General features: G+C 45.0%; 1 protein-coding gene across 12 annotated transcripts in view; it reads left to right on the forward strand.

The window, feature by feature from the left end:
- Positions 1-13,182: 13,182 nt before the first annotated feature.
- The window catches only part of NRG1 (neuregulin 1), an 811,186-nt gene continuing 798,723 nt past the window's right edge, over positions 13,183-25,645 (forward strand). For 5 of the 12 annotated variants that reach the window (XM_053292174.1, XM_053292172.1, XM_053292175.1 and 2 more), the window contains exon 1: positions 13,183-14,368. In XM_053292174.1, coding sequence (XP_053148149.1) covers positions 13,657-14,368 — 712 coding nt within the window. In that variant the 5' untranslated portion in view covers positions 13,183-13,656. The remainder of the gene's footprint in view (positions 14,369-25,645) is intronic. The other 7 variants (XM_053292176.1, XM_053292173.1, XM_053292177.1 and 4 more) reach the window with 3 other exon arrangements.

Here is a 25,645-nt window from a genome sequence, read left to right on the forward strand (position 1 = left end):
TTCTGGCGTCCATGCATGCATGGAGACAGGAACTGGGCCACCAGTGTCCCAAGCTGCTGTGGGGCGAGCACCAGCGGGGTTTGGAGGAGCCACCATCAAAGCCAGTAAGGTGACCTCTTGCCGCCACCACTCTTCTGGCCATCCTTAGTACCCTGTTAGAGGCAGGATTCCCCTTTGCTTGTAATCCTTACTGGATTCCCCTTTAGAAACAGAGCCCGTCGAGCTCGTCAAACCGGGTCAAACCAGTTTGTATCAGACATGGCCCGATCTGATTCAGACTCAGACCAGCTGGGTTTGAGTTCAAACCGGTCGAACCAAGACAGTTTGAATCAAACACGGTTCAGTTTGAACCAGTTCTGCACACCCCTACTACACTGGCTGCCAGTTAGTTTCTGGGCAAAATACAAAGTGCTGGTTATTTATTTGAAAAGTAAATAAAATTATTACTCATAAAGTCTTGAATAGCTAGGGCCCAGGGTATTTAAGAGAATGCCTTCTTCTTCATGAACTATGCTGCCTATTAAGATCATCAGGGGAGGACCGGTTGTGGTTGCAATTGGCTCGCTTGCTGGCACCCCCAAACTGGGCCTTCTCTAGGGTTGCCCCAAGGCTCTGGAACAGACTCCCAAATGAAATTAGAATCTCCCCATCTCTGATGGTTTTTAAACAACTATTGAAAACACACCATAGTTTATGATGTTTTAAAGTTCTAAAGTTTTATTTATAGTAATTTTAATCTGTTTATATAATTTGTAGTTTTTGGTTGTTGTTTGATTAGATTATAAACCGCCCTGAGATTTTATATAGGGTGGTTATATAAATGTGACAAACAAAAAACCAAACTAATTGTAAGCTGCACAGCTTTTTGCACTGCAGCTAGTGCAAAATGCAGCAGCTAGGGTTTTATCTAGAGCTGCCCGGTGGGATCACATCACACCCATTTGGAAAGAGCTGCACTGGCTACCAGTTTGTTTCTGGGTCCAATTCAAGGTGCTGGTTTTGACCTTTAAAGCCCTTAACAGTTTAGGCCCTGAATACCTGATGGACTGCCTGCTCCCAAGGGTTACTGCTCTCTTGATGAGGTCATCTGAAGAGGCTCTGCTCCAGGTGCCAACAATGAAGATGGCTCGGTTGTCGTGCACTCGGGACAGGGCCTTCTCTGTTGCTGCCCCCAGACTCTGGAATGCTCTCCTGGTGGCTATTCGCTCCTCGGTCTCCATCACAGTTTTTAGAAAGCATGTTAAATCTTGGTTTTTTACCCAGGCTTTCATATAATTGTCTCTATTGCTGCTTTTTTGTATTTTGTACAGTTTTTATGCTTGCTTTTTAAATCTTTTTAATCAGATTTGTTTTATATTTTAGCTTAATATTTTAAGTGTGTCATTTTTTTATAGTCTTTAATTTTTGTGTAAACCGCCTGGGGATTGTTTTAATGAAAGGTGGTATATAAATTTAACAATAAATAAATATATCCCTAAATATGAAAACTTGAATCAGTCCTTCGAGTCTTGATTAAAAAGCATTTAAAATAATGAATGCTGCTGATGAAAACCATTTGGGCTTGCTCTCACTTTCTTCCTTGTTTGGGATCACTTAGTTGTTTTGCCATCACCTTGTCAAAGGTGTCCTCATAGCTATGAAAGCAAGAAATATATTTTCACGAATGAAAGCCAGGGTCAGAATTGTACTTAGAGCCTGCCTTAGTGGGACCCCTTGTTGCCCATAACTGAAGTAGGAGGTTTCCTAATGGCACCCAATGTGTGGGTGTCTGTGTTGGTGGCACCTAATGTGTTGGCTCCTCTTTCAACAAGCTTTGTACTTCCAACGGCACTATGTAGTTATACTGTCTGCTACCCAAATGAGCTTCCAGCTGCTCTCTTCCTTAAGCCCTACTCTGCCTGTCCTCTGGTACCTCACGTGGTCCCTACTACTACGAAGTCCTAACAAGCTTAATCCCGCAGCTCAGACACTGATTCCCTGCTCCTTATGCCAGGGATTTTCAAAATTGGATACCCAAATGTTGTTGGACTACTACTCCCATCATCCCAGCTACAATGGCCTTCACCTATTGTTGCTGGGGATGATGGGAGTTGTAGTCCAACAATATCTTGGGACTCAAGTTTGAGAAATCCTTGGCCTATACCAGGGGTTGCCAACCTGTGGTCCTCCAGATGTTACTGGATTGCCACTCCCATCACCCACAGCCACAATAAACTGTTGATGGGAATTATGGGAATTGTAGTTCAGCAACATCCTTCCCTAAGGGAGGGCAAAATGCTACTGAGCCTCAAGCAGGCAGTGGTAAGATCCGGTGGTGGACAGTGTGGCCGCTGCTGGGGGGGGGCGGGGCAGGGCGGGGAGGAACCTTTAACTGTAAATTTGTAGGTGCTTACCTCTCCTCCTGCCACACCTGAAAGCTGTTCAGAGCAGCACCACACTGCCCAGCACCCGCTGCGGTGGAGGACCAGCTCCACCACTCAGCTGGCCTTCACACATGAGTGGAGGCCACTTGCTGGCCATGCAAATGGCCTCTGCCAGCTGAGTGGAGGAGCACCTTTGGCCCTAGATTGCTCTCTGGATATTCCTTGGCATCACACAAGCACAGACAGGCAGACATTTGGGCAGCTTCCTCCCTCCTCAGTTTCAGACATTTGCTGCCTCTCCAGCCACTGGGGGCTGGATCGTGCCGGGCCAGCACTTGGGTTTGGATGCCTGAGAAGACCCAACTTGCCATCTGGCTATCCTGATATAAAGCAGGGGGGAAGCAAGCGTCTTGCAGTTGCCAGGCAACGACAGGGCAGCAGCATCTCCACCTCACCCGTAGGTCAACTTTGGCAGATTACTGACACGGTTTCTGGGATGGCAACTGATCTTCGAGGAGCGCTGAGAGCATCCAGCAGAGAGCTGCTCCGTGCCCCCCCCCCACAGGGCTGACATCTGGCACAAATGTCTTGTTTGCCTTTGGGGCAGTTTGGCTCCATATGCATCTTAATTCAGTTTGTGCTCTTAAAATGTCCTCAATTATGTAAGACTGAACCTTGTAAAAACAGTGGGGTATTAATGAGATTATTTGTAGGAATAAGGCTAACATGATTATCCTCCATAACGTTAAATGGAAACATGTTGTTGTTTTTCTGATTGTTAGTAAAGCCCTGATTTTAATTGTGTAACTTTAATAGATATGCAATCACTTTTGGTGTGATACTTTGTAAAATCTATATGGAAGCGACTTTTGCCAAAGGATATTCAGACTCTGGTGAGTGTTTACATGATCGAGTTGATGTGCTTATTATTTTGCAGTCAGGAGGATGCAAATTACCACTTAGTAGTAGCACTTAGAATTATCTGTATAAGAGAGTAAACCTGCTCTGCCAAGAGCTGTGATTAAGCTATCCTATTAAGCCTGATAAAAGTGTTTTGTCTAACTCACTGCTTTACATACTCTTCCACCAGCATCCACTGATCTTATAAAAGGCATCATTTTGCTATTTGGTACCTCGCAACAGTAGTTCCCAGGCATGGGATGACAACTTCTCTCTCAGCCTAACCTACTTCACAGGGTTGTTGTGAAAGAGAAACTCAGGTATGTAGTACACCACTCTGGGCTCCTTGGAGGAAGAGCGGGATATAAATGTAAAAATTAATAATAATAACAACAACAACTCCCCAGCCACGATGGCCTTTGTGACATACAGCAAATCCAGGTTGAGATGGATCTTTTATTAGAGATGGAATTGTAAAGCAGAGGAAAATGCTACATTTAGCTTAAAGGGGAGGATAAGCAGGTGCTTTTACTGTCTCGTGAGAGATCTGGCTAGCTACGGAGGCAATGAGGACATATTTATGTGATAGCAGTGATGAGCAGGCTCTCCCTCCGTCCTGCTCGGTTGGTATCGATTGGCTGTTTGCTCTCATTAAGTGGCTGAGAACCATAGCTACAGTCACTTGTCAGCAGAGGCTGCTCTCTGCCCCAATGGAAAAGTAGGAGCGTTGTAGCCATAACTCCTGATAAGATACTGCAGTCATCATTTCAAAGAAATGCTACAGAACTGCAAGGTTCATGCTGTGGATCCAGGGGGCTCTTAAAAAAGGACACCTTTGTGCCCAGCAGGACTTGGTGTTTCTGAAATATTCTATTGATCTAAATGCCAGTTCCAAACATTTCATCGCAGTCCAGCCAGCATGTGACCTGGAAACAGCATCGAGGTTTGGACTAAGCCCACAGGGACTGACTTAGTATCTGGAGTCACCAGGGACAGACAACAGTTTTCATGCTTTTTCTTTCTCTAGAAGGAGTGAGTGATTTCCATTAATTCTGCGGGTGATGCAGAAATTAAAGTGCTGTACTTCTGTATTGAGGGTAAAACCTCCTCTCCACCTCTGCCACTGGTTAGCCTAGCTTCATTTACAGGGATCTAACAGGGGGCAGTTGGACTCTGTGTAACATTGGGAATGGGGAGATGCATTATTCTTCCACCTCCAAACCCCACTGCCCGTCTGTGAAATATGAAGACTCTTCTTCAACATACTTTCTGCTCATTATGATGGGCATTTTGATAAAAGACATACCGGGAAGGGTTAATAGTTCTTCTTTCCCAGTCACCTATCTCTGAAATTGGCTGATACTAGAAATTTCACAGCAAATAGAATGATTCTGAAGTAGGGCTGTCAGCTTCCAAATGGCCACAGTAGCCGTGCCCCTAACACCAGGTTGATGTGTGGTGACAGTGCCAACCTCTACCAGGGCTGCTCAACTTCAGCCCTCCTGCAGATGTTGGCCTACAATTCCCATAATGCCCAGGCATTGGCCACTGTGGCTGGGGATTATGGGAGTTATAGTTCAAAAACAGCTGGGGGGCCTGTGGAAAGTATACTTTGCCTGCTAATGTCTGCTCAACAAGCTTTGTTAAAGGCAGATGAGCAGGACAGGACAGTTCTTTCTGGACAATCCTATTTTGAAGTGAAGCATCTGTTGTCATTTACTCTAAGATGCTAGCAATTAGAATAACAGAGACACCTTCCAAATGAAAACAAATGAAGAGCTATGCTAGTCTTTTGGTAAAACAAAGAGGTGATTTCAGTAGCACCTCTCTTCCATTCTCTCTCCTGGGTCCAGGTGTTTGGATTGCTGGTGTTCATGGCCTTAGGATGCTGATGTTTAATGCCAGGTCAGTCTGTAATAAGACCTCCTCCATTTTTGATCTTCCATTGGAGGACCAGGCCAACCTGGCTTGCATTACTGAAACCTGTTTGGCCTAGATGGGGGTGTTGCCGTATCCGAGATATTCCCACCAGGTTTCCGTGTGCTTCACCAGCCCCAAGGCCCATGGCCGGGGTTGCGGGGTTGTGGTGATTTTCAAAGAAGATCTTGCATTGGTCAGGGGCCCTTCCCCGCAGGTTGTGAATGCCTTCTCATGATGTTGGGCTTATGCGACAAGATTGGGCTTCTGCTGATGTACTGGCCACCCCACTGCTCAGCCGTTGTTCTCTCCGAGCTCCTTGACCTCATGGCAGCACTGGTGGTTGAGACCCCTAGACTTATGGTCTTGGGGGACTTGAACCTTCTGGCCCTTGGTGGGGGCCTCAGTATGTGCTCAGGAGTTCATGGCTTCCACTGCAACCATGGGCTTGTTGCAGGTAGTCATAGGCCCCACTCATGTGGGCGGACGCACTTTAGACGTGGTCTTTGTCTCGGAGCAGTGGCAACGTGATTTGAATATGGGGGATATAGCCATCTCTCCCCTGCCATGGGCTGATCACTCCCTGATCTGCATGCAGATTACCACTGCTCCTTGCCTCCGCAGGGGCAGTGGACCTACTTTGATGGTCCGCCCCAGGTGCCTTATGGATCCTGATTGTTTCCAGAGGGTGCGAGGGATATTCCCAGCAATCTGGTGAATATGAGCTCAGTGAATGCCGCTCATTGAGGCCTGGAACATCGAAGCCACGAGGGCTCTAGATGAGATTGCCCCTAAGCAGCCTCTCAAGATTCGTGGATCCCAGCTTCCTTGGTTTACTCAGGAGCTTAGGGAGATGAAGCACCTCAGGGGCGTAACTACCATTAGGCAAGGGGAGACAGTTGTCTCGGGGCCCCACTGCCTCAAAGGGCCCCCCAGAGGCACGTCACATGACTCCCCTCCCACCCGTGTTGTACCCCCTGGATCTTTTAAGTACCTAGCAACACCTTTGTAAGGGAGAGAGGAAGAATGATAGGATTTTCCATGCAAAAAGCTGGTATTAGCAGGTATGTTCCGAATTTCTTATTCATAATGGAGATGTGAGTGTGAGTGCACTATATATTGTGAAGTGTGTTTGTGTGTGTATATCAGTGAGGGGCCCATTTTAAAATCTTGTCTCTGGGCCCACTCCAACCTTGCTATGCCCCTGAAGCGCCTTAAGAGACACCTGGAGCACCGCTGGAGGAAAACTAATGCCAAAGCCGACTGGACACGGTTACTCTCATCTCCAGGGGTAATCTGTGGCAATAAGGGCAGCAAAGTCTGCTTACTTCTCTGCTCTTATTGCATCAGCTGACTCTCATCCAGTGGCCTTATTCCGGATTATCTGTTTCCTGCTTGGGTTCCATCTGGCTGCTGTGACATTTTTGGTAGATTCTTTGCCGCACCTTCAGAGCAGGTGGAGGCTGTGGCCTTTGCCCAGCTTCAGCTGATCTGCCGGTTGCTTTTATTATTTCAGTTGCATTTCCTAAGCATTGTAATTAATTTGAACAACTGCATTTTATTTCAGTACTCCTATCAGCCTTCAACAGTGACATAAGATTTCATGAGTTACATATTTGTTTGCATATCTGTTTTAAAGTCACCTTCAGTTTTCATTATCATTTTAGGGACTTGTTCTTTAGAGAGGAAAAAAAGCCAAATAAACCAAACAAAACTAACCCAAACAAACAGATAACAAAAGCTAAATACCATAATATCCTATTCTATGTTTACCATTGATTACAATAATGGATATAACATTTTTTGTTATATTAAAGAAATTTTTTGTTATATTAAAGGAAAAGAAACATTAAAGAAATATACTTTGGGGTAAAATCTAGTTGTGTGTGCGTGTCTTGTTCTTTGTTCTTGTGTGTTAGGGATGTATGAATCAATTCAAATACAAATCAATTTGACTCAAATCTGGGTGATTAGAGTGATTCACATTTGAATCTAATCACCCCTAAAAGGGCTGGTTTGATTCAAATTTGCATCGAATCAGCCTGATTCAAATCGAATCAATCTGAACTGTTTAATCCTGCTTTCTAAGTTTAAATCCTACGAGAGAAGGCAGAGGGAATGGGAAGAAAGCCTCATTTCATCATTTAGAAAGAAAGAGGTGCTGAGGCACCAGGTCAGTAACTTTTGAAGTGCAGAGAGCACAGCAGCGGAGTGGTGTTTTTGCACACAAACACTGTTGTTCTAGCGAAGAAACACTGGGCCATCATTTGAAGCCTCCGCTTGCATGTGTGGAGGCCAGGTGAGCAGCCAGAGGGCTGTGGGGAGGAATGGTGGGTTGCATTGCTGGCTCCTTGTCATTGCACACTCTGCAGTTACCGCTCCAAGGAGTGGCTCATAGGCACCTCCATGCCTCTTGTTTTTAAAATCAGTGGCTGGTGGGCCACAGTGGGATGACAGGTCGGGACACCGCCTTCTGACTGCTATGCTCTCTGCACTTGAAAAGGTACTGTTCTGACGCCTTGGCCCCTCTTTCTTTTTTTAATGTTAAAAGGAGGCTCTCCTCCCCTCCCCTCCCACCATAGGATTTAAACTTAGAAAACAGGTCAAATAGATTCAGAATGATTCAAATAGAAACCACTCTGAATTGAATCAGCCTGCTTTGGGCCAATTGGATTGAAACCATGCATTTCTATTTTAATCAAATCCTGATTTTCGATTCATATGCGTGTGTGTGTGTGTGTGTGTGTGTGTGTATAAGCAGTCATGCAGAGTTAACAGATGGCCTGCCAATTTATAATCAACACTCAATATATCTGATTTTTGTTGGTATATAAACAGTTTTATATACCAATATATACTGAGTATTGATTGTGATCTTTTTGCTAATGCATTTTCTGTTCATCCTCCTTACCTCCTTGCACACATGTCCATGTACTGATGGACTGAAGGAGATTTGATCCATGTTTCAATAAACATATGCTCTGGGCAGATTCTCAATCAAAAGCATCTCCAGTAAACATTAAATCCTAGATTGGCAAAGTGCACAGGCTCCCAACTTCCAGTTGAGAGAACCCAGAAACTTTCAGTAATGTGGAAGATTGGCTCTGTGCCAACACAACATGTACCTGATATTGAGCCTATTCCCACGACCCCTGGAAAGCAGGCTAAGGGAGCTTTCTAAGGGAGCTTAGCCCGCTTTCCAGGAGAGCAGGCCAAGGGAGCTAATCCCGCTTTCCAGGGATTGTGGGAGCCACCGGGCTAGCAGGCGAGCCCAGTATTCCCAAGGCGGCTAGCCCGTCTAATTCCCCCACCCCTTAAATGAGGTTAACGGCACGAGTGCACCATTTACCTTATTTGGTTGCTCATGTGTCGCTGTGGTGCACAGCGACACATGAGTAGACCCCCCACTGGGAAGCTGCAAGTCTCCCGGGCTCAGGGGTCTCTCCAGGATGCACTTGCACAGGGCATCCTGGAACTTCTGGGGGCTGCGTGGCCCCCGATCCCTGCAGTCCCTGCTGGCTCCGTGACGGAGCCGGCCGCCATGTGGGCAGCTGATCTGGCCGCCCAGCTACGAGCTGCTGCTCGTCTGCGGGGAGAGCAGGCTAAGCCCGTCCTCCCTGCAAGCCCAACAGAAGCTCTTCTCACCAATCGTGAGAAGAGCTTCATTGTTAAATTAGGATTTGATCTAAAGCGATCAATGTTGAGTAACTGTCAGGTCTGCACATTGTTACCCCCATTGCCCAGAACTTCTGAGTGGAAATTGGGAGCATGTGTGTTCCAGTAATCTGGATTTAACTTTAATTGGGGATGCTTCTGGTCATGATAACCTGCCCTGTGCTGTGCCCTCTATGAAGCTCTTTGTCACTACAAACTGCTTTATTTTGAAAGTGTTGAAATGCTCAGGTCTGAGAAGGTAAAATCTGGCCAAAGGCCCTCTTGTTTTACAGTGGGAGGAGAGGAGAGGAGAGGCTTGTCCCACACCTTAGATGAGGTCCAGGTGTTGTGGGAAGCAGAGGTTGGGGTCAAGCAAAGAAATTCAGCTCGCCATCCAATCTCATATGCCAAACTGTCTTTCTTAGATTTCTGCTTGAATGCCTCATCATAGTCTCAAATGCAATACATCCAAAATAGAACTTCTCACCTTTTCCTTCTGCTCTCTCCAGTGTCACCACCCACGCTGTTGAACATCCTTGAAATCTTGGTTTTACCTTTGACACTTTTCTCTTTATCTAGCCAAAGGATATATCTTCCCTCCAAAACATAGCAAAAAATATGCCCCTTTCTCTCTGCCCCCTCAGCAAAAGCTCTATGTATGTCCTGACTACTTCTCACCTCAACTACTGATACCCTTTCCTCTTTGGTCGTCTGTGCTTTCACTTCAGCTGCCTTACCTCTATCCAGCTGCCAAAATATTTACCTGTCTCCTTGCTCTGATCATGCCATGCACCTCCATAAATCTTGACATTGGCTTGCTGTTCACTCCCAGATGTAGCTCATCTTTAAAGCCCTCCATGGCCTTGTCCCACCTTATCCCTTTACTCTCACATCCCATTACACTCCTGCCCATGATCTTTGCTTCTCCAGCTCCATTATACCTGCTCCCTCAAATGATTCTGCCCTTCCTTCCTTACTGCCCCATATGCCTGGAAATTCTGGAATTCCTTCCCAATTCACTTCTCTGTTGCTTCTTCTTTTATTTCCTCAAATCCATCCTCACAACCTAGCATCTTTGTGGAGCCCTTGGCACAAAACATTTATTGCCATACTTTACTGTGACTAAACATGCAATGATGGCATATTCTACCCCTGCCTTCCTATTTAGCCTGCCTCCCCACTCCCCTCTATTGTTTTCCTTGTGTCTGTTTTTAGATTGCAAGTCCCTTGGGGCAGAGACCTCAGCTCTCATCTGCTGCAAAATGGCATGTACACAGATAGCACTAAATAGACAAAATGACTGAATTACAACAGGAAAGGTACACATCATTCATTATTCTCCCTTAAATATTCAAGCACATATTAGTACAAACAAGGTATGTCAGAATTGTCAGTTTCCATTACAGTTTGTCAAAACAGATTGCTCCCTGTGACGCAAGCAGGGTGGGTTCATTTTCTTAGGGACAGCTTATATGTGCATTTACGTCTCTTGGTCGTCCCCCCCCCAGCAGTTGATTACTATATGCATATCACCTTGACTGAATTGTGTATGAGGAGAGAATGGTCTGAAGTCACTTGCCACTAGAGAAGTTCTAGTACCAAAAACACTGGGGCCCAGTATGAGTGTAATACAATGAGTGTGCCCTGAGAGGAGGGCATGAAAGGAGGTGTCCAGACCAGGGGAGAGCATAACATCAGGCCCCATAGAGACCAGATCTGGCCTGTGAGGACTGTTGGGGCAGCCCCTCCCCCACCTTCCTAGGAGTACTGAAAGACCAGTGTGCCCTGAGAGGTAGAGATCTGCACGGAATCTATTCGAAGGCCCTTTATGGGCCTCTGAACCAGTTCGAAGAACTGGAAGTTCTGCCGGTTTGAAGGCGGTGGGGGTCTCCCTTTAAGAGCAGAGGGAGCATGCACTTACCCCTCCTGCCACTTTACCCCCGCTGGCGTCAGATTTGTTAGCAGCCCATTGGGGCATCAGTGTACCTCCCTGCCACCCTGTTGCCCTCCTCTTCTGGAAATGACCAGAAGTTACTGACACGCCTGCATGAGCCAGTATGGGCGCATGCACAAGCGCGTCAGGAACTTCCAGTTATATCTGGAAGAGGAGAGCAATGGGATGGCAGAGAGGTACGCTGCTGCCCCGATGGGCTGCTAAAAAAACCGAGGCTGGTGGGGGAAAAGTGGAGGGAGGGGTAAGTGCACGCTCCCCCTGCTCTTAAAGGGAGACCCCCGCCATGGTTCCGTGCATATCCCGACTGAGAGGAAGGCAAGAAAGGATGTGCCCAGGCCAGCTCCTGTCCTCAGCTCCTGAAAAGACCCAACAGCCTGAAACGTTTTATTAATCTTCTGTAATTTGCTTCTTTTAATATTGTAAACCACTTTGGGTGCCTTTGTCAAGGCAGAAAGGTGGTATAAAAATGTACCAAATAAATAATAATAAAAAATACATTCTTAAAATGTGATGAGATGTAAACGTTCTGCCTGTGGCCTGTGATATGTGATCGATCCCTAATACACCGGGGGGGGGGGGATCACATGATGATGCACCAAATAATGCTGATCATCTAAGGATACAGTCATCAAATGATGAACATTCATGTGAAGACCAAAAGAGAGAAGAGCTGATCTTGTGGTAGAAAGCATGACTTGTCCCCTTAGCTTAGCAGGGTCTACCCTGGTTGCATATGAATGGGAGACAAGAAGTGTGAGCACTGTAAGATGCTCCACTCTCAGGGGCGGCGCCACTCTGGGAAGAGCATCTAGGTTTCAAGTTCCTTCTCTGGCTTCTCCAAGATAGGGCCAAGAGAGATTCCTGCCTGCAACCTTGGAGAAGCTGCTGCCAGTCTGTGTAGACAATACTGAGCTAGATGGACCTATGGTCAGTATATGGCAGCTTCCTATGTTCCTGTGTTCCAGACTCTACATTTAAACTGTGGTCCATCTACATCCACCATTATCTTTCCAAGTTCTTATACTTACAGAAGGATATGGGGCAATCACTCCAGATCACAGGTGCACAACTCAAATGTCCCAGTGGGCTGGAACCAACCATGACTTGGTGTGCAGGGGTCTAGATCAATTTTCAGTGCATGAAAATTTTCAGTACATGAAAATTAATTATTAAACTATTAATGAAAGCAATTCTTAGTCACTTTTGATTCTTCCCCCCCATCAAGGGACCCATAATTTTAACCAAGAAGAGTGGCCATATAATAGGACCTGTCCCTGCCTAGTTAATGGGGCACCTGGAGAGCAAGCCACCCTCAAGCAAATTCCTCCCCTGTCCCTAAACTGCTGTTGCTTTCAGGCGGCAATTCTAGGCATGCAGTCCTAGAGCATTTCATGGTTCCTACTGTTGCTGCTAGATATTTCTACCTGTGCGTAGGGGTGTGCATGAAACCACCAACTGTGGTCCAGCACTGGGTGGGGGGGTAGCTTTAAGAGCGGCGGGAGGGTTTACTTACCCCTCCTGCCGCTTTCCCGCCCTGGCGCTGTAATTCTAGGAGTAATTGGGGCGGCAGGATACCTCCCTGCCGCCCCTTCCCCGCTGTTGCTGGAAAAAACTCCCAGGAGTCCTTTGCGCGCACGCACATCACAGAGACATCGTGCGCGCGCTTCACGTCTCTGTGATGTGCGCGTGCGCAAAGGACTCCTGGGAGTTTTTTCCAGCAACAGCGGGGAAGGGGCGGCAGGGAGGTATCCTGCTGCTCCAATTACTCCTAGAATTACGGCGCCAGGGCGGGAAAGCGGCAGGAGGGGTAAGTAAACCCTCCCGCAGCTCTTAAAGCTACCCCCCCCACCCAAACTAAACCGCCCAGGTCTGGACCGGTCCGGAGGCTTTTTCAATGGCCTCCAGACCGGTCTGGGCCCATCCCTACCTGTGGGTCAGCAAAAAAGTCCTTGAGGGCTGGATCTGGCCCAGGGGCCTTAGGTTGTGCAGGCCTGCACGATTCACAGACCTACATAATATACACATAACTTCGCATGGCAATAAATACTGAAGAGAGGAAAGGAACGGAATGGCCTCATGCCATAAAGAAACATGCGAATGCACTGCCCAGGATAAGAAAGGAGACCTGAAGACCACAGAGCAAAGGTGCTGAGGTTCAGCACCACCAGCAAAGGAAACCTCAATGAAGCATCTGTAGTGCATCCTCAGTCACGCCCCTGTGTCAGCCTAAATCAGGATGAAGCATGCCACAGAAGATATGTGAGAGAACAAAATATCCTGCCACTCCCCACCCCCTTTCCACCAAAGCAGCCGAGGGAAGAGGCAGAGCGCACGCCCAGCCAGCGCCGAAGGTAAATAGAGCCGAGGAAACACATGGCCGCCGCTGGTGGTGGTGGCGTTGGTGGCCGCGCGCCTTCTCAGCTTGGCAACTCCGCCGCCTCCCGGCCTCTCAGCCGGTCCGTCAGCCAGCCTCAGCCGCTGCAGGAGCTGCTCTTGGCAGCAGAGACTAGAGAGGATTGTTAACAGTTGGGCACTCTTCGCAGCTTCTTCCCCGCCGCCACCACCACCACCGCACCACCACTTCACTCGGCAGCGGCTGCGGCGGCGGCGGCGAGGAGGAAACAAGGAGGCTTCCTTGGGCTCAGAGAGCAGCGGCCCCTGCCCTGCCTCCCCTCAGGCGCTTTCCCGCCCTTCTTTTCCTCCATCCTCACTGAGCAGCACCCTCCCCTCCTTCCAGGCCAGGCGGCGCGCAGGTGGCGTTGGCGAAGGGAGGGTGAGGGGCAAGCCAGTCTGGCGGGGACCAGGACTAGGGGAGCTCGGGGCTGCCCTCGCGCGCCTTGCTGCTGCTGCTGCTGTCTCCCGCCAGCCATGGCCCCGGACTGTTGCTCTTGCTGCCGCCCGCTACTGCGCCTCTTGCTCGTGGTGCTGCTGGGCGCCTCGGCCCAGGCGTGGGCGGCCCCACCGTGCTCCTCTTCGCCGCCCAGCGTGGACTCGGTGCAGGGGCTGGCCCGGCGCGCCTCGGTGGTGATCGAGGGCAAGGTGCTGGCTCACAGCGTGGCCGAGCCAGCGGGAGGAGGAGGAGGAGAGGGGAAAGAGGCGACGTCGCCACTGCCGCCGCCGCCGCTGCTGATACTGCCGGAGGAGCAACCCAGCACCAGCACCAGCACCGCCGCCTCCACCTCCAGCTCCTCCCTCTCGGGGACCATCCTCTCGTCATCCTCGCCAGCTCCCAGCCCCCCGAGCCCGTTCCCTAGCCTCAACAGCCCGAGCCCGCCGCCTGCCTCCTCAGCGGCTCGGGTGCGCGTGCACCAGGTGTGGCCAGTGAAAAGCGGCGGGCTGCAGAAGGACGCGCTGCTTTGGGTGCTACTGGCCGAGCGGGGCCCCGCCTGCGGGAGCAGCAGCAGCAGCCGCCTCAAAGAGGAGAGCCGCTACATCTTCTTCATGGAGCCCGTCGTCGGCTCCAGCATAAACGGCACCGGGTCGCCTTTGCCGCCGCTCTTCCGGGCGTCTTCCCCGCCCCTGGAGACGGGCAGGAGTCTCAAGAAGGAGGTCAGCAGGGCGCTGTGCACCAGGGGATGTGGTAAGTGAGCTGTCGGGCAGAGCGAGCAGGGCTGGCTGGGCTGGTCCACATCAGCTGTAGCTCTACCTTTAGGGGATAGGTGGGCGAACGAAGAGCGGGGTCGACTCCTGCTCCCTTCGCTGCCCCGCTCGTTCTTGCCGCCTCCCCCAGGCTTCCAAGTTGCACGTCTCTGCGACTTGTGCTATGCGCCGAATCTGTTCTCTTTTTTTGGCCATTTGCAGGTGGATTTGGATTGTTTATTATTCAAGGGAGAAGTTGGGTGACAAAGGTGGGAAACTTTGTGAAAGCGCTCTAGGCTGGTGTCAGCAACAAGCAAGCGACCAGTTTGTGTGTGCCGGAGGCTTGCTGTGTGTGTTGGAGAGTGTGCAGTTTTGCAAGAGGATGGAGCTCTGTTCTTCCCTATCAGTATTTTTAAAGGTTGTTAATTTGCCAGGCCAGAAGAAGTCTGCCTTTCAGGCTATGGTGGGGGGGGGGAGAGGAAAGAAACTACTGGGCCGTTTGGAGGTTTCTTTACTTCACCTGGATAAAGGCCTTGACTTCTCATATTTGGGCTGTTTCACCCTTAGAAGGATGGCATTTGGACTTGTAAGATTTGCACTGCTTGTATTGGTATGTTGATAAGTTTGGCAAAGCTGTAGATTTCAGCTTCTGAGGAAGAATGAGTTTGGTTGAATATTGTGTCACTTGGAGAGGCTGCCCTTTGGTTGTGGAGAGTACTTCTCTTGGTTGCGATTTATATTATTTTATACATGTATATCCTGGCTTTTGAGATGTGGTATCTTCTAAAGGCAGCTAAAACAGAGCAGTTAATTTTTGGCACCAGAGATTGGATGAGTATCTTGCTTAAATTATGAGTTGAGGTCCAACAGGGCCCAGTCATCTTTCACCTACTTGGGTTGGATCTACCTTACAGTTTTCTGGCTCCTCCAAATTCATTTCCATCAACATAATTTTTTTTAAAAAATGCAATCTCTCCCTTTCTTCTCTAGCTTCTGGAATTTCAGTGGCTACAAAATGTCATCAGTTCTCCAGATGTAATTCAACCCCCACCCCGCATTAGTACTCATGCGAGTCACTGTGTGATGCTGGGGTTGACTCGATTGTTTGAAAATGCAACACCCTGTCATGTTTTATAATACCTGAAAGTCACAGTCTGTCAGTACTCTTTAATGTGAGCATTTCAAGATGATTATATTTTGTGGATGAAAAACAGAACAATTATTAGAAGTCAAACTGCTGAGGAATGATTCCTGCCAGTCAAATTCACGAATCATGGTCATCTTTTTCATTTGGTGTACTTTCTCCAGAACTCATACTGGTGTGTGTTGGCTTGTATTCTTCTCCTTTATTTATTTGATGAATTAATTAATTAATTGAACGATCAGGTTGGCATTTGATAGCCACTCTGTGCCAAATTGCTCAAGAATGACTGCAGAAGGGAGCTGTCCACATTATACGGTGCTGATGTTGAGTGAATGACGTTGGAATTCCCTAGGACTGGCGGATAGATGTCACTGTAAAACAAGGGAAATACTCTGCGGGGACCTGACATATTGGCTGATATAAAAGCGGAACATTTCTCTACAGCAGGTTGTTTTTCTCATGGTGCAATAAGAAAGGAGCATCCTCTTCTGTCCTTTGTAGTTAGACTTTTGATGTGATTAAACTAGATGCAGAAATGGTTTTACCCTAGTTACAAAACAGAATTGGGCACTAGCATAAAACTGTATGAAATAGGTGTGGAGTAAGAATTGTGGTACCACCAGGACCCTTTTTATTTTTGCCAGTTCATTAACATTGCCATATGTTTCATAGAGAGTGTTAGCATTAAACAAAGGTTTCGGTTTTTCTGATAATTTCATTCAATTCTTGACCCTCTGGTAATATATAAGCCATTTTGAAATAATGGTACTTTGAATGCAAAAATATTATATACACACACCAAAATACTTCAGGAGTTTTGGAGTGCTGAGAAGATAGAGTGAAACAAAGGGAAATTAACATAAGAAGTATATAATATGTGGAATATTGTGTGTCCCCCACCCCACTATGTACTTGAAGTATGTGAATTAACGTTTACAGCACTACTAATATTTTCAGCCTGAAATTTGAAGATGACAGTTTCAGGGGGATGGGTTGGTGCAGAACTTGTATTTTTGAATAAGTGTTGTAGTGTTTCACAGTCCACATCTGCTGCTGTTTACATTGTGGAATGTGAATACCACACAGCAGGACAGAAAAGATCCTTCCTTTCCCCTTAAGTGTATTAAATTATTCCCTGGAATAAAAAAGAGAGGAACCGAACAGTGATGTCTCAGTCTTCTCCTTCTCCACAGTGCTTACCTAGTCTCAATTTATTGGCTCATCTAACAAGTGTACTTGTTATTTACCTTGTCACCAAAATAATACAGAAAATTGATGATTGAAGGTCAGTTTAGAGGCAAATAAACAGTATAACTCCCCTCTTCCTAGGATAGCATTCCATCCCAAGTATGTAGTCTGTAATAAAACTGAATTTTATCTAGTTTCTGTGTCTAGGAGTAAAGCCTTCTCAGTATCTTGCAGCCCTTTTGGCTTCCATAAAAGTTGGACCTGCTGGAATCCAAATGCTCCTGACACTGCAATATGGATCCAAATGTTTTCCAAGCTAAGAGCTAGGGGAAATAGATTGCAATAGTGTTTAGTGAATAATGCATGGCACAGAGGTATTAAAGACATATGCCACTAACGCTAGATATTGTAAACCTTCATGTAATAGTCCTTAAAAGAATTTGTCCCATGGGCATCAAAGTATAGTTTATACATAAGAGCAAAGCAAAGAGAGAAAGCCTTTCTCAAGGTATAGTGACACTCATACAAGTTGTCTAATCATGTGCAAGCCCAGAATACCTCTTTATGCTTGTCTGTCTTGAACTTGTGAAATGACTGACTGTGAGCAGTCTCTTGTTAGCTGTGTAGAGTCCACTGTATAGCAACTGTATGCCTCCAACATTGGTGATGGTGAAAAGGTTCCAGTACTATGGGTTCTCCCATACAGTTATTTTACATATTTTATTAATACTTTGCCACCAGCACTATCGGTGGTGACCAATGAAGTAGTTTACTAGTGCGAACTGCCAGCTGTTGCTGAGGGGCAGCCAATATGGTTGGGGAATTCCCGCTCTTACTGATAGTTGTCAGGAGGCAGCAGTGGCAGCAAGTGTGTGGCTGCTAATTGGCTAGCTGTCTTTGCAGGTGTCAGTAGCCTGTGTCTAGGAGGGGAACTAGCCCATCAGCAACCACATGCTTGCATGATGCTGACTGAGTCACCCCCTACCTTTTTTGTCATCTCCCAACAATTTTCTGTAAAGGTAGGAATTTCTCTCTCTTCTTGATCGTTGTACAGCAGCGACTGGAGGTCCACTAGGGAACTCCTTCACCAGCTACCACTGATCAGCACTAAAGAAAATCAATATTGTCCAGGGGCCAGTCTGTGCCTTATGCAGGATGAGGTGGCAGACCATGTGGTAGAATCCTGGACTGCACTACTTGAAGCTGCAGGTGTGTATGTGGGGCGAATATATTTCTGAATGTTCTGCTACATAAGAAACTCCCAGCTTTTAATATACTAGTAATAACACTAAATGTTCTCTGATGTGTTAGTTTTTTACATGCCCTGAATTGGTGTTTTTTGTTTTTGTGTTTTAATATGGAGGAGCATGCAGAAATATGTCTTCCTCCTCTAGGGTCTGAAGTGGTGTTACAATCAAGAAGTAGTATCACCACGTTCTGTATAATTTGTAGATCAGCTGTTATGGAAAGCTGGCATTCACAGATGTGTTACATATCCCTTGATTAAATATTTCACACAGATGGGGTATGCAGTGTGGCTTCTTAGTCCCCATGGATGGTTCCTGTTCCTTTGTCCTACATAAATTCCAGTGCCCTCTACTTTCTTTTTTCAAGAAAGAGATAGGGCAATGCCATGCAATTGATTATAGGGAACCATCTGGCCCAAGGTTTGTATGATTGGACTCTAAATGAGCGAAGAAACAGATGTGTGCTTCTTTTCTGAATCCTTGCAAAGCAGCCTTAAGTCTAGCCAAAATTAAAGTTGGCTTCTTCTCTTTGCATTGTGCATCTTGCTTTTTCTTTAAGTAAGTGTTTTAGCTTACAGGAGATGATTCATTAATATGACGCATGAACTTTGTATTCATTTATATTAGGTTTTCAGAGAACCATTCCCTTGTGGATCTACTGTATTTGAGGCATCCGGTAATTTGCATTTTCAATAGCATTTAATGTGTGTTGACCATATGCAACCATTTACATAAAATATTGCTGTGAAGGATTTTCTGTTCAGCATTAAAGAGATTTCTTATAAAGCGGTAGGCTTTAGGAGTAGCAATCACTTACTTGCCAGTTTTACATATAAGAATGCACAAGCATAATTTGCCAAGATGATCTGCTTGCACTTCACAGTACTCATGTTTAAATTTATATACCAGGTTGGCTAAAATCCATCAGGTTTAGACTTGTAAAATAATATTATCCTGTATTATTTAGCATAGGAGATAATATTTTGGAGAATTATTCTACCCATTCTGTTAAATGTATCGGAGAATATTCTTTTACAAGTCTAGACTTCATTTACTAAGTCTGCAATCGTAAACAAATTGACTAAGGACTAAGCCCCATTTGACACAGTGGGACTACTGAGTAAGCATGCATAGGATTGTCTGTGAGAACAATCCTGTTTGTTCTTACATTTTTTGAAATTAAGTCTGTCTCAAAACAGTTATTCTGGTGCCACTTCCTACCTCTGTCTCATCTAACAAAGTAAAACTGAAATGTAGTCACTTGGGAAAACCCTCTTAACCACAATCAATTTTTAAAATGTATTTGAAGAGCTGAGTAAAAAAATAGCTGGCTTCCTATTTACTCACACTGGGGAGTATATTTTTATCTCTATATGTTGGGTTAGAAAGATTTGGTATTAATGGAAGTGACATACATATCCACGTAGACACGGGAGTTACAGTTCTCAGGAGGTTTGAGGTTAACAGTCTTGTTTTTCTTTTTAAAAAATCCTCAAAATAATGCACTGTAAATATCACTATCTATAAGCGTTTCAAACAGAATAAAGGATATGAATTTAAATAACTATTCTGCATTTTGTTTGTATCATCAGTAGTGTCGCAAGCCTTAATTGATAACTAGCCAGGTATTAATCAACAGCAAACAGTTTTTGATCAATAGGGGATCATTTTAATTGGCTAAGTACTCGTGATTATTTTTGTTCTGGTTCTGATGTGTTAATGAAAAAGAAAAATATTACTTTTCTTTCTAACAATGATTTATAGCTGCTGTTTATTAAATTGTAAGTTTAGATTGTCTTTAGTATCTCAAAGGCATTTTATATTACCTTTTTGAAAATATGCCATTTAATTTAATTAATCATTCAAAAGGCAGACAATCCAACTAACAGCTCTTTAATCAGTTAATATTGATCAATGCAATATCATTTCCATGTTACTTATGAATACGAATATGAAAAATATTTATATAGCGCTTTTCAACAAAAGCTTTTCAACAAAAGTACAAAGATATAAATAAATAAAATGGCTTCCTGTCCCCAAAGGGCTCACAATCTAAAAAAGAAACATATGACAGACAATAGCAACAGCCACTGGAGGGATGCTGTGCTGAGGATGGATAGGGCCAGTTGCCCTCCCCCTGCTAAATAAAGAGAATTGCCACTCTTAAAAGGTGCCTCTTTGCTCATAGCACAAATATAGAGAAGGGTCATGCAATATGGCAGCTGCCTTTGCTCGCAAGTGGGCAGAGTAGCACAGAGCCAAGGGACTGGGAAGTGTCCCCAGAAAAAATAAGTAGACTTTATTTCACCAGGGCCATACCAACAATGGAAAAATGGCTGTGCAGAATTCCTAGTCCCTGAGTTTCTCCCATCTGAGGCCCAAGCTACATAGACTGCTTTTCTGCGTGCTGTATCTGAATGAATGAATGAATGTATGAAACTTCATTATAGTCAGTAACCAACAATTAAAAGTAAAAACAACAAAGCTGGGTGGTAGAAACATCATAACATTTGCATGCCGAAGTCTCAATGGTTAATTAATCAACTAGCTCCCATCTTGGCTTACATGCTTCAGTACAAAATCATGCCACTCCAACTGTGATTGGTGCATACCAGTCTGCCAAAAGGAAAGAAATCTCATCCGATCTGCCTGGCATATTCTTTAAAAGTGGTTCAATCATAACAGTGTGAATATCTCTGTAAAATAAACAACATTAAAAAGACATGTGTAGTAGACTCAGTATAACCACATGGGCATAACTGGTTCCTGAGGGGTATTCTCTTAAATCTGCCTTCCAGAACGGCAGAAGGCTGGGCATTGAACTGTGCCAGTGAAAGAGTTCTCCTTTGATGTTAGGTAGTCAGGTTTGTGAGGTACCCAGTTAACTGGGGATAGTTCGAGAAGTCACCTGAAATGCTGCTAGTGGCAGTAAAAGTGTGCTGTATCGGTTATTGAGCTGTACCGTTTCAGACTGCTGGTGGGGAAGGTTGAGTGTATGAATGGTACCTCAATTTTTAAAAAATCACCCCACCAAAAACCACCACTCCCTGAACATAGACAATTAACATGTCTTGAAGAAGGGTTTAGTCTAGCTTTCTCCGTCTAGTTTTGAATGTGCAGGGCTCCCATACTGTCTCAAGTAGTAAAACCCAGGAAGAGATATATCACTTTAGGCCACTGATAATGTGCTTTGCATGATTGTTGTGCATTCTCCTTGTCCTGCCATCTTTGAAATAAATGCACTGGTTTCTGTAGTTCTAGTTTTTTAAAGAATAAAACCAGCTACACATTGTTTTGTGTGTGCTATGGTTGTGGAGATACATCGTTGCTATTGTTGTGGTCTTTAAAGAACAATTCTAGTAGGATTCTTACATCAGTAAAGGTTTATATTGGACTGTTATAAATTAAACAGTCCTCATTAATAAAGCAGCCACCTGCTAAGTTTGATGCTATCACTCTTAATTATTAATATGAAATGGGACTTAGTTAAGGCTTTACTGGGAAAAATAAGGTTTAGGAATAAGGATTAAAGAGAGACTTTGGGATAGTCTAGAAACCCAAATCCCTTGTTCATATAATGGCTGCAATTTGAAAACGTGCATTTATGGCTTTCTGATAATCAGTGTGATTAGCTGCTTGAGGTTGTGAATGTTTATTCTATATCTATTGATGGATACAAGTCATATTTTATGATTGTGTAATGTTCTGGAGCTGCATTACTATATTCCTGCTCATGACAAGATTATCTTTAGAAAGGCAATGAAAATCTAAATTACAATGTACTATAACTATTTTATCTTCAACAAAAAAGTGAGTCACAGACAACAAGATTGTGAGCCCTTTGGGGACAGGGATCCATCTTATTTATTTATTTTCTGTGTAAACTGCCCTGAGCCATTTTTGGAAGGGTGGTATAGAAATCGAATTAATAACAACAACAACAACAACAACAAGAGTTACTGTCTTTAACACGTAAAAAGGAAGTTATACGCTTTCTCCATGTGTAGAACACTTAAAAAAAGAAAGAAAAAGAAATCCTGCTTAATGAGAAACAATATTATATTAACATTTGCTTCTTCCTGGAGTGTATATGCTTAATTTACCTTTTTGGGTGAGTTGCATAAATAATTAATCATTTACTATGCATGCCTTTACTAAACTGTTGAGCTCTACTGTGTATTAACCTGACAAGTATTGAGATTATTGTTCTGATAATTAAGGTTTAGTTTTTAAAACAGAATATTTTGTCAAGGAGATTGTAATGCCCTCTTAGGTGCTCTCAAAAACTGCAAGGCTCAAGGAGAAGCCTAGAAAACGCACACGTCCTACAAAGACCAAAACTGTCTGAGCAACTTACAGTTTTTTTACTCTATTTAAAACTGACATAATATTTTCAATAAAATGGGTAGAATTCTTTCCTTTTTTTGCCTAACTATTACAAGCTGGTTTTTACATAGGATTCTAGCTTTCGTGTTTGTAAGAAACCTCCGCTGCATGAACTATGCAGCACCACATTTCAAAGGCCTTGCTTCAGATATCACATTGCAATTTAGTTTTGTTCTTTCCTGCCCCCCTTGAAAATAAGTGTGTGTGTGTGTGTGTTCTGGTTTACCTTTTTATTGTAAACCGCCCAGAGAGACATAAGTTTAGGGTGGTATATAAATAAATAAATGTGCACACCGACTTTCATTGTATTTCACTCTGGAAGACAAAGCTTGAACCATGGCATTTTCTACTCCTGGCATATTTATCTATTGTTCAGTGCTGGAGCTGCCACTGCCACTGTGCAGGATGCCAGGCGGAACACCACGGCTCACAACAGCTTGCTGGTGCCAGTGGCACCACCAACCTTTTAAATGTACCTCTCACTGCTTCACCAGGGCCACCCCTCACCAGCCTCAACTAGCTAACAGAATGTCCTTTCCTGACACTGTTGTGGAGATCTAAATTGTTTTCAGTGATCAAATAAAAAGCCCCTTAAAGCCCTTAGTGGTTTGGACCCTAGATATCTGAAGGACCACCTGCTCCCAAGGGTTTCTGCCCGCCCAACAGTGTCATCAGAGTGGGCTTTGCTCCATGTGCTGATATTGAGGGAGGCTTGATTGTCATGCACACGGGACAGGGCCTTCTCTGTTGTTGCCCCCAGGCTCTGGGATGCTCTCAATGGCTTGCAGGTGCTAGCGGTAGCACAGGTAATCACTTTTCAAAGGTACCTCTTGTTGGAAATTCTCTGTGGTAAGAGAATCCCTTTTTCATTATAGCAGAGTGCACAGAGGCACAACACAGTGGAATTTACTTAGGCATGCGTGTATGCTGAGAGTAAAGTAACTTGGAGCCAATTCATAGTTTCAAATCAATATATAAGGCATTTATTAAGGAACTCCATTCTAGATAGGAAAGTGAGGAGTTAGGTTCTCTAATCTATCTATCTAGCTGGATGCAGGTGGATTCTGCATCCTCTCTGCACATATGGTGCAGGGAGAGAGGCTTGCCATGTTGCAAGGTAGGAGGCCAGGTAGGAAGAGAGAGAGGAAGAAGGAAGTTGAATCCCTAAGAGTAGCAATCTACATTTCAAAGGGATAGTGTCAGAGCAGTGGAGAAGGGATGACCAATGTCTTGACCCTCTAGCCCTCTAACTCACTAGTCTGTCCTCCACTGTCTGAGACAAGAGACAGTGCAAAGTCCTTTAACTTCCAACACCTCTGACCAATGCCCCACCCAGTGCCGTCCTCACCAACTGCCACTGCTGTTAGCATAATTTCTAGGCACAGTTCTTCTTCCTGATGAAAGAAAATGTGGAATTTACCTAATTAAGCAGAAGTAGAACAACATAAGTTTCTTTTTCCTTACAAACAAGTGCATAGATTTCACATGTAAATGCATAGTGGTGCATTGTTGAAATAAAGTAATTTGGAACAATATGAAGCTAAAATAATGAGTGTGCTTGCAGAGTTGGTATCACATAATGTGAATGATGGAATGGGCAAATAAGATATATTTTTAATGGACAAGTTCTAGATGGGTCACGAATATTTTCAAACTTAACAAATACCATTCTCCCCCTCCACCCCAAACTAATATTTTGAAAAGCCATGCAGTCATGGACAATATACTTTCTGTGACCAAGCTTCATTATTATCATGTGGTTTCTTCAAGAACAAAAGTCTTAGGCTTGTTAATTGTATTGCATTTCATCTGGCTCTTTTCTTTTCTTTTCTTTTTTGACAGAGATGGCTTCAGACTTGGGTTACAGCAAGCACTTTAGGAGCAATGAAGTAAAAAAAAATGTAGTGAGGTCTTTCACATGACTGCCTGCGGCCTCTGTGAACAGCAGTGTGGAAACCAGGCGCATATAAGCAGCAGCCTCCCTCCCCTCTGTCTCACCCTGTGCTTACATGAGCTCCCCCTGCTAAATATAAAGTATCTCTTTGCCCAGCTAGCAGGGGCCATCAGCTTGGGGATATGCAGGTTTATAGTGCTCTTTTTTGAAGCTGAAACAGAATAAAAGGGCTGAAAAGCAAAGCAAACCAGACAAAACCCTTTGGTTCTCCAAAACTTTGCTTCAGTCTCCCCTCATCCCTAAAAGTACTTCTTACAGGACTGGGCAGAGAGCAGGAGACAGGTCACTTTTTGGTCATCCACTCCCCACACACAGTCAGCGGTGAGGGAAGACACGATGTCTCTGGCACTTTGTATTTAAAATGACTTTTTACCTCTTTACTTTTCCAGAAGTCCTGGGAATGCCACAGGGGTAGAAAGCATTCTCTACTAAAGTTTTCTGAGACTGCAGCAATGGACCAGAGTCTCAGAAAACAACCTACAATGCTCAGGAGTAACTGTGGCATTCCCAAGACTCCAGAGAAATTACTGAAAAAACCCTTTTAAGCCATGGAAGACTACTGTCTGCTCCCTCACCACTGGCAGAAAAGATACAGGAAAGCAGTGTGTTTCCTGCCCTCTACCCAGTCTTGTAAGTCCAGGGCAATTGGCCACAGTACTGAAGCAAAGCTTTAGCAGGTTGAACAGTTTGGCCTAAGGTTTGGAGGGTTTGCACCGCCTCTGAAGCCCTGAAGCAAAGTGGGGATGCCTCCAAGTACCCGGACGGTTCCTGAATTGAAGCAATGTCCTGACAAACTAAAAACCCCACCCTACTCTTGCTCTTTTTTAAAAAAATGCATTAACAGAGTATCTCGAGACTCCAGAATCTTCTCCCCAACACAGCTGCTTCAAATTGTTTTATGGAGTGGCTACTTCTGTGTGGGTAGTTTGCAGAGTACTGAGAGCCAGTATGGAAATGTATTATATGAACAGAACAAAGGAACATAGGAAGCTGCCATATACCGAGTCAAGCCCTTGGTCTATCTAGTTTAATATTGTCTACACAGACTGGCAGCGGCTTCTCCAAGGCGGCAGGCAGGAATCTCTCTCAGCCCTATCTTGGAGATGGCAGGGAAGGAACTTGAAACCTTCTGCTCTTCCCAGAGCGGCTTCATCCTCTGAGGGGAATATCTTACAGTGCTCACATGTAGTCTCCCATTCAAATGCAACCAGGGCAGACCCTGCATAGCTAAGAAGACAAGTCATGCTTACTACCACAAGACCAGCTCTCCTCTAAATGTGAAGAAGAACTTGAACAAAACAAAATATTTTAGCAACGTCTAAGAAAAAGTTATTTTGACAAATGGGGCAAATGTCACCC

The sequence above is a fragment of the Hemicordylus capensis genome, chromosome 2, assembly GCF_027244095.1.
Source record: "Hemicordylus capensis ecotype Gifberg chromosome 2, rHemCap1.1.pri, whole genome shotgun sequence".
Lineage (NCBI taxonomy): Eukaryota > Metazoa > Chordata > Lepidosauria > Squamata > Cordylidae > Hemicordylus > Hemicordylus capensis.